The sequence below is a fragment of the Tyto alba genome, unplaced genomic scaffold (genome assembly GCF_018691265.1).
Source record: "Tyto alba isolate M040663 unplaced genomic scaffold, T.alba_DEE_v4.0 Super-Scaffold_9, whole genome shotgun sequence".
Lineage (NCBI taxonomy): Eukaryota > Metazoa > Chordata > Aves > Strigiformes > Tytonidae > Tyto > Tyto alba.
This window is the reverse complement of record NW_024881330.1, coordinates 2,716,585-2,725,385: the sequence shown is the minus strand read 5'-3', so window position 1 is coordinate 2,725,385 and position 8,801 is coordinate 2,716,585. Positions and strand designations below refer to the sequence as shown.

General features: G+C 46.8%; 1 protein-coding gene across 2 annotated transcripts; it reads right to left on the bottom strand.

Moving 5' to 3' along the window:
- Window positions 1–2,032: 2,032 nt before the first annotated feature.
- Window positions 2,033–8,326, bottom strand: ARC (activity regulated cytoskeleton associated protein). Of its 2 annotated transcripts, XM_033011722.2 has the most exons (4): window positions 5,005–8,326; window positions 4,209–4,373; window positions 3,165–3,818; window positions 2,033–3,075 (listed from the first exon to the last, which is right to left on the bottom strand). In XM_033011722.2, exon 1 carries the CDS (start codon window positions 7,814–7,816, stop codon window positions 6,602–6,604), a length of 1,215 nt encoding a protein of 404 aa, XP_032867613.1. In that variant the 5' UTR covers window positions 7,817–8,326; the 3' UTR covers window positions 2,033–3,075; window positions 3,165–3,818; window positions 4,209–4,373; window positions 5,005–6,601. The 2 variants fall into 2 exon arrangements, with proteins under 2 accessions (XP_032867613.1, XP_009962797.1); XM_009964495.3 differs by having other exon boundaries at window positions 2,033–3,818.
- Window positions 8,327–8,801: the final 475 nt, after the last annotated feature.

Here is an 8,801-nt window from a genome sequence, read left to right as displayed (position 1 = left end):
TCTCTGCATTTTGGATCATGCCCCAGAAAGCACAGGGATGGTTCCTATTTTGATTTTGGAGGGGGTTTCAACTAGTTTGAAGCAGCTAATCCATCACTGGGCTGTATCTATCCCAGGTGACTCCATGCTGATAGAGCCAGGAGCAGTAATAAGGCATTTCTTCATTAAATGGAGGTGTAGGTCAAGTGACTCTCTAGGGATTTTTATCCGAAACTGTCAGAAAGAAAGTAAATAACAGCTAGTAGATTCAAATCTGGAAGGCTCTGGAATAAATTTGGAAACCTTCAGAGTTTATCAGTCACAGTCAGGCATTTCCCAGCCTCATCTACCTTTCCCACCTCCCTCAGCAGGGCATCCCCCATCCTGTCTATCTTTCTTCACCATAACTTGGCCATCATTTCTCTTCACCTTGCCACACTGACCTCTCACTGCACCTTCTCTCCTTGCCCTCAGACCTCCACCACTGAAACAACCACTGATCTTGTATTGCTGAAGATGTGGAAGTGGGACGTGTGAGGATGGATGATGACGAGGACAGATTTTTCTCTTTATAGGGTTTTTTAATTTTAATTCCCATAGTGTACAGTGGAGTTCTGCCCCCCTCTGCTGGAAAATCTCAGCACCTCCAGCTGAGCAGCTCTTGCCTTTTGCTCTGCAAGGCATCAAATTGGTCCTTGAAGGAGACCCAGCCCTTTGGCCATGTCTATAGACCATGCAAAGCCTAAATTTGCTCTCCTGACCAGTTTCTCCTATACTGTCCCAGGATGGGATGACACTGCTGGTTGCTAGTTTGTCTCCTCAATGCTTGTTTTTCAGCTTTTTACTGATGCCAGTTGTTAAGGGCACAAAGACAAAGTTTAGCTGTGGACTCAAATTGAATTTTCAAAGTTTCTTTCTCACTCCTGATAAGAGTTTGTGGTTGGATGAGCTGTAAAGAGATGAAGACATAAGGGTTATCAGCTGTCCTTTAGGCATCTTTGGTCATTGACAGTGTTCTGGCTTTCCAACCTGAACTCAAACAGGATATCTGGGAGGTTAATTTGGCACCTCACATTTAGTGTCTATTGTGAAAGGAGTCAGTCCATTTGTTTCTCCAGCTGACCTACCCAAGGATGCATTACCAGTTGCATCACACCCTGGACTGCTGGTCCTAACACCCTCCATGTTGGAGCAAGACCAGGGATGAGCAGGGAAAGGGGGCTAAATCCACCTGAGTGCAAAACCTCTTCAGAAGAGGCGGGATTTGTAGAGGCAGAGCAGATTCCTCTACCCCCATGGACTGAAGATCTTTGGTTCCAGAACTCTGAGCCCAATCTATTTCAAAAATACTCATTTCGGTTTAAAGCAGTCTGAGCTACGTCCCCTGCTATGTTCCCTTCCTCCTAGCCCCAGTGACCCAGGGGATGTTTTATAGGTAACAAACCCAAAGAATGGAGAATAACCCTGCTGTAGGGGAATGCACCACGTAGCAAAACACCAGCCTGATAGTAGCCCCTGGGTCTCTGTGCTGCTGAGTGCTGGCTCTTCTGACTGCTGAAGTCTCTTTGGACACCAAGTAGACCTGATTCAGGCTTAGTGATTTCATTACTTTGTCCTGACTTGCCTCAGCTCTTCTATGAATATTATCTCTCAAAAATGGCTGGGAATATGATCGCCCTCAGTTTCAACAGCTTTTCTCTTAGCTGTACCCAACAAGAGCCTTGTACAATCCACAGTCCCACAAGCAATCGTTTCTCCCAGCCTCATGGGCTACATTTAACTCAGCTGAGATGCTTAACAGCCCCCTTAAAACACCTCCATATTTTCTATATCCAACCCTTTTTTTTTTTCAAAGGCCCAGTATATTTCATTTTTATGTCAATCAATCATCTGATTTTGCTGAGAAGGAAGATTTCATGAGTCAAATAAGCCCAAATGGCTAGCAAGACCAAATCTTTAGAGGGCAATAGATACTTCAGTCTCCCATGAAGCAGGGAAGAAAGACCACAAAAAAAAAAAAAAAAAAAAAAAAAAAAAGGCACAAAGAAACTGAAGCAGATATCTCAAAGTTTTATTATATAAATCTACAAAAGGCTTTGCTGCAATAGCAAATAGAGTGTAGCACAATTCTATTGACAGGTTCTAGTGGCTTGGTGTGATCTTGTAACTCCAACATGACACATGAAGAATAAACTGCCTGATACAGTCAAATCTAGGGCAAGTGATGTCAGCTTACAAAGACCTTTTGGCTTCAACCCCTATAACCTGTAGTGATTCAATGTGTTTGCCTTTTGTACAAGGTTGTTTGAATTAATAATATCTCTAGTAAAAATAAAAACTCTAAAGTAGTTTTGTCAGAGTCAAATGTAAAATTGCCTAAGGAGAAAAAAAAATATCCAGTGGTTGAAATCTGCTAAAATTTCATAGACACAACACATACACACTTCTTCATTCACCTGACTCTACCCTAGGAAAATAAACTACCAGTCCTTCCTGGAGAGGCTGGTAATATAAACCAGGGTGCTACAAGTAAAGCTCCAATCTGCTAGGAGCAATAGTTGAAATAAAATCAGCCCAGGAGATTCAGTTCTGCACACTCCAAAAAGTCAGCTGAAAATGTGCAAACCTCAGGACCAAAAGACCAAAAAGCACAGACAGGCTAATTCATTAAAAAGGCAGGAAATTCTATGAAAAAATAAAATGTCTATTGAGGCAGTCAAGTCCCTTGAAAGAGACTGTGGAAATTAAGCACCTCACATTCAAGCATCATTTTGACCTTGAGATGATGTCTGTGAAGTCTGCCTTTACATGTTTTTACATAATTTTCCAGTCCTGGACATTTTTGCTGAGTATTGTTGGAATGCACATTAGGTCCCATTAGCTTAGTTCAAATGCAACAAAACACCACAGAATTTAGTTAGGTGGATTTGGTGGCTCAACACACATACACCCGCACTGACACGCACACATGCATACCCAGGACAGTTGGCTCTGGAAGAGAGAGGAACCAACTAGACCTCTTCAGCTGAGATGTGAACCAAAACTGTCTTGTTCAACTCACTCAAGCTCTTCTCTTTTACACATCTCTTGCACTTCCTGGGTCTGGATGGAAACAGTCACACCAAAGCCAACACAAGAACCCCAGTTCTTGCGGTAACTTTGGCCCATGCAGACCCAGGAAGCACCTGCTGTCTCATAAGACTCTCCTTTCTGGCAAGACAGCTGGCCCAGTTGTGCAGGCTCAAGGAGTTCAGACAAGCATCTGGACTGCAGGATGCTTCTCCGAACCTCCAGAGCCCTTTGAGGTTTGAAACTGATACCCGCATGAAATGAAGCTACCCTCAACTCAGGAAAAATGAGTTACAGCATTAACAGCATGGAGGGTTCGTAGCCTAGGTAGGGTCAGTCATTTGGCAAAGTTAATCAGGAAAGTTTTTTTTTAACTTATACTCTAGTGAAGACTTCTATAGGGAGTCCCAGTGGCCCCAAATTGCAGAGGTATGGTATCATCTCAACAGACAGTCCATACAAGCCCAGCATTCTTGCTGTCTCCAAAGCCCAGACTTGGTTCTTCTGTTCTGCTTCTTGGTTTCTCTTTTCATTCTCAACACTTTCTTCTGCGCTTGCAGTACTTGGACCAGCTCAGGCTTCTCTTCATCCTGTTGGAAGAGGCTTCCCCCTTTCATTCTGGCTCTCAGCACTTTGAACATGGCATTGCACCACATGGGAGGCTCTTTGGTGCACGATTTGCCCTGTCTTCCTGCAGCACTCGCTTCTCCCCTGGGAAAGCAGGATTCTTGGACACAGAGAAGAAAACTCAGCAACAGCAGCAGGGAAGTCTGTAAAATAAAATAATTAAAAAAAATGTAGAAGCTCCATTTAGATATCGAAAGTGGAGATGACAAGGGATTTCAAAAGAGATGGGGTTAAATTCACTCATGCCCACTAGTCTGGGGGTCCCACTAGGTATCGGTGTCTAAACATTTTCCAAGGGTCCAGCAGAAAGAAAGCCATGTTGTGCACTGTCACCAGAGCATCATTATTGGCGCTGGTGCTTGGGTTGCTACATCAAGAAGCTGAATTCTCACCTATCTGGTGGTGCCAGTCTCTTGCAGCCATTGGGGATGAGGTCTCAAGACAGATATTTGCACCTGGGCTATTCAATATCTCAGGTCAGGGCACTGGGGAGGCTAAGAAAGGCCCACAAGGGTAAGGTGAGAGGTAATTACCTGTGCCAGTCTTTCCTTCAGTGGATCTGGTAGTCAGTGGCTGGGGATCCTGATATCAGGTCTGATGTTGAAACCCTGGTTTTGAAGCTTTTTCTCTTTGTCTTTCCTTCCAAATCCTGAGCACTGTGAAGCGATTCCTTCTCAGAGGAGGATCTGAGTGAGTCACTGTAACCAAGAGAAGATAATGCTTGCAATGCACAGCCAGCTCATCCTCAGCAATGACACCCACTCCCCCACCACTCATCCCAGGTCATTAGTGAGAAATGCTCCCTTCTCTTTACAGATAAAGCAGCTGACAAACTAACTCACTCTGAGCAAGTGAGAGGAGAGCCCCCACCATTCCTGAAGACCAACTCACTTCTAACAGGAGTGCAGAGTAGACAGTTGTCTCCTTTGGGCTGTGCATGGACCTATGATATGTTCTTACAGCTAGGAACTCAAGCCCAGGGCTTCATGGGGCAAGTCCCTGGGATGGGCTAATGACAAAGCTTCCCATTTCCTCCCCATATTAATTAGAAAGTGCAAGATACTGTCCTGTTTGGAAACTTTTCGCACTCACTGTCCTTTATTCCTTTTTGCCTGGCTCTCCCTTCCCCTTTCTCCCAACCCTAATCTGTCACTTACAATGCTTCATGTCTCATTTAATGTTTTCATTTTTTTTTTTTTGTTTGTTTCTTTTTTTTTTGGGGTTGTTTTTTTTTTTTTTTTTATACCAGTGCAAGGTTCCTACTGGACTGGCTATGGCTAATTTAGGTCTGAGAAGTGCAGAGAAGAGAATATTAGAGAGTTGCCTTACCTTCAGGCTCTTGGAAGGAGGCACACCAAAGGTCTTCCAGGCCACCAGTGCCACATGTCACTACTGTAGTAGTGTCAGGAGCATCCCAGGGGCACTCCTGTTGCTGCATCCCTGCTGCATCTCTTGCAGAGGTGTTGTTTATTTGGTTTGGTGGTGAATGCAGATGATGCTCAAGATGTGTCCAGCCTCAAGAAGCTTCGAAGAGCCCAACTTCATGAATGTGTCTTACAGTAGTTTCATCTCAAAGCAAGAGACTGTCATCCAACGCTAGCCAAAGCAAGGTGAATGCTGAGCATTACTGTCTCAACATGGAAAATGTCATAGAGTCCAAGTCTGTCTCCATCCACAGCAAGATGTTGTAGAAAGTTGTTTGTGAACAGACAACACTCTGTCCTCAGGTGCTCCAGGACAGGGGCACCAGGCTTTCCAAGAGCATTTTGAGTCTGTCTGTGTGAGCAGAAACTCTTTGTTGTGATGCACAGGCTGAAACTGTGCTGGGACACACAGCTCCTCTCTTCACTTCTTTTTGCTTTTACATGGCAAAAGCTCCTGTTGTCTCCACACATCAGCATGGACTCGATTTGCTGCTCTGGGGATATTTTGCTCTGGATTTAGGATGTGTTTGTTTGTTTCATTCAAAATATAAGGATTTATTTCCCTTACCTCCCCCCACCCTCTTAAAATAGCTCTGGTGCCTCCTATTTCTGCCTTGATGCTCTCTCTTCTCTGAAAGGAGGGAGACTGCCCTTTTAGTAAATGAGCTCAGAATTTAATTTGAAACTCTGTTTCCTGCTGAATGCACAGTATTATGTGCAGAGAAAGGGTGAAATTTGCCTCTGCACTGCAGTGGCCTTGATTGGAGTGAACAGAAACTAAGACAATAAGTAAACCAGTAAGAGCCTCTTGAGAGGAAAAACATTAAAGCAGGTATTTCATGCAGTGAAATGAAAAACACTAAAAATAATCGAGTTTCTTAGAGTTTTCAGTTCCTGAAGTCATAGGATTTCTTCTAAAAAAAAAATACAATTAAAAAAAAAAAAAAAAAGTAAAAAGATTATTTAATCCTTTGGAGCAAGCAAGAATAGGGGATTGCCAAATGAGCAGAAGCCCAGTGGCAAATCAGAAATGGGCAAGGGTCAAAAGGAAGAAGTCTTCTCAGGGCAGAGACACCTCTTCAGAAGAGGGAGGAGAGAAGGAGGAGAGATCCAGATGGGTAGAAACCCTCAGCCAATTGCTGCACTCACATGAAGTCCTTGACAGCCACCAGTGCTAGGTGGCTGCCTCTGAAGTTGGGAATTGTCTCTAGTTTCTTGTCAGGGATCTAGTGAAATTGTCCGTTCCCCACAGTGGTGCAAGCAGTATCTCGAGCACCACCGCATTGCATGGCTCAGGTGAGGTGGGCAACCACAGCCTAAGGTGCCTCTCCCCCATTGCTTCCCTCCCCCCACAAGCAAAGTTAATTCCTCTGCTATGGGCTGTTGGACTGAGCACACCTCATGTCTCGTCTCAGCCAGAACCTCTCTCCAAGGAGAAGCTTCCTAAATACGCCCCCTTCTCCCTTTCATGTAACCCAGACTGCTGCCTCCTTTGGACTACCTCATATGACAGTAGCTGGGGGACTGGGGGGCTCAGGTTGAGTCCCATTGCTCGGCACGGGACTGGCAGTAGTTGAGGGAGGCACACTCTCCACAGAATCTCCTGATTGCATCTCAGGGGTCCTCTGTGGGCTGGGCTCCTCAGAGTGGTCCATGTTGCCTTGAACTTCCTTCCCTCTTTGGATCAGCTGCTCTAAGGTCTTGGGCAAGGGGTAACTCAAGAAGCGCTTCAGTTTGGGCTGGAGGGTGCCTACCACATACTGGATAATTTCCTCCTCATCTGCATCAACATAGAGGGTCTGGTACAAGTCTCTCTTGCGCCAAAGGAACTGGTCCAGGGGCTCCCCCTCTTTCTGAGGCAAATCCAGCTCCCTCTTGATAGCATCCCTAGTCAGAGTCCCTTCGCTGTACTGCAGGAACTCCTTCTTGAACTCGACCCAGTTTTTCACAGAGTCCTGCTTATACTCCCACCACTTTTTAGCTGGGCCGTTCATGTGGTTTTGGATCTGAGACAGCCAGTACTCCTCTGTTCCACCCACCTGCTTTAAGTATTCCTCCAAGTGGCTCAAGAACTCCCTGGGATCCTCAAAGACCTGGGTCTCCACTGGGGAGGCTGGAGCATCCTCCGATACAGAGACCCACTGGTAGGAGTCATGGGCCTGGGGAATGCTGGGCACTTCCCCGGGAGGAGGGGTCAGTGCATACATCTGGCTCATATCAAGGGCATAGTCATAAATCTCTCCCTCACTTGGCCTTATCTCTGGGCCTCCCACCCCAACGGACACAGTCTGCTTGCCATGGTCCCCAGGGCAATATTTGCCTCCCATGGACTCCAGACGGTCCGCCCACTTCTCCAGACGGAAGAAGACCTCCTTCCAAACATTCATCTCTCTCTTGACCCACCTTTCCAGATGGGCAATGGTTTCCTGGCATCTGGCCAGGCAGGCCTTGATGGACTTCTTCCATCTTTGGTTATCAGTCGGGACATGGTCCTCTAAGTTATTTTCTAACTTCCCCACTGATTTCTGCAAGCCTTTCAGCTCACGCTCCACCTGCTTGGACACCTCAGACAGGAGGTGCCGGTGGGTCCTCCTGACATGCTCCAACATTTCTGCCCTGCATTTTCCAATCTGCAGGATCACATTGGGCTTGTTGGCAACTCCACGGTGCCCCTGGAAGGAGTGGATGCCCGCATTGGTGACATTATCCAGCTGCATGGCTCCGACCGTGCGAGTGTCAAAAACACAGAAATAACTGTGTTGTAAGCCCTGGAGCTAAACCTGGCTCTCAAAACCCCAGCACAACACTTCCCAAAAGACACACAGACACTCCTAAGCCCCCCCTCAAAGGACTTTTCAACACAAACACAACCAAATCAGATATCACCGCAGAGCGAGCTGTTCAGTCCTCCTGGATCCCAGAGAGAGTTGTAGGCAAATTTCTCCTGGTGCCCAGCTGGAAACGCCGGTCTCACGTGCTCAGGGTGTCCCAGAGAGATCCAGGATCCTCCAGGAACAAGGAGAAGAGTTGGCTAAGAAGTCCAGCCCCACACGCGTGCCCGCTACCTGCTCATCCGGAGCTGAGAATCTTGAATGGTGGAGAGTCCCCGCTGAAGAAAAACACACAGAGATGCACAGAGAAGCTGGAAGCCGCTGCAAAAATCCCGATGATTTCTCCTCTCGTAAACTTGGTGAGTCAAATCGCTTTCACTAGAGATGCAAAGAGCTGCTTCTCTTCCCTGTCTGAACTGCCACTAGTCCAGGCTCTTCCATCTACTTATACCCCACACAGCTCAACATGTGGGTGGTGCCCAGCCTCCTCTCGCACTCTCGGCGCAGCGTTCATTGGAGGAAAAGCAAGGCTGGTGTCTGTGGCAACCCAGATCTTGGCAGCCTCCCCTCGCTTCCCACCCCCTCGCACACGCCCCCAGGCTCGACGCGAGAAGCACTTGAAAGGTGCTGGAGACAGTTGGATAGATGGATGAGTAATCGCACCTTCCGCCTTTCAGATTGCAGGAAAAACACTTATTCATTCCACAACTATTTACTCAGCAAGGTCATCATTAGCATGCTTCCCCTGGCAGGACTCGCAGAGGGGGAGATGAGGAGGAATTCAGTGTGTCACACCAAGACAGACGCCCACGGGACCCCCGCACACCCTCACATGCGCACACACACACACAGAGTGAGCTCAGTCCTATTG

Bases quoted from the DNA above. Each gene is read 5' to 3' on its own strand.
- ARC (XM_009964495.3), bottom strand. From the start codon at position 7,816: ATGCAGCTGGATAATGTCACCAATGCGGGCATCCACTCCTTCCAGGGG.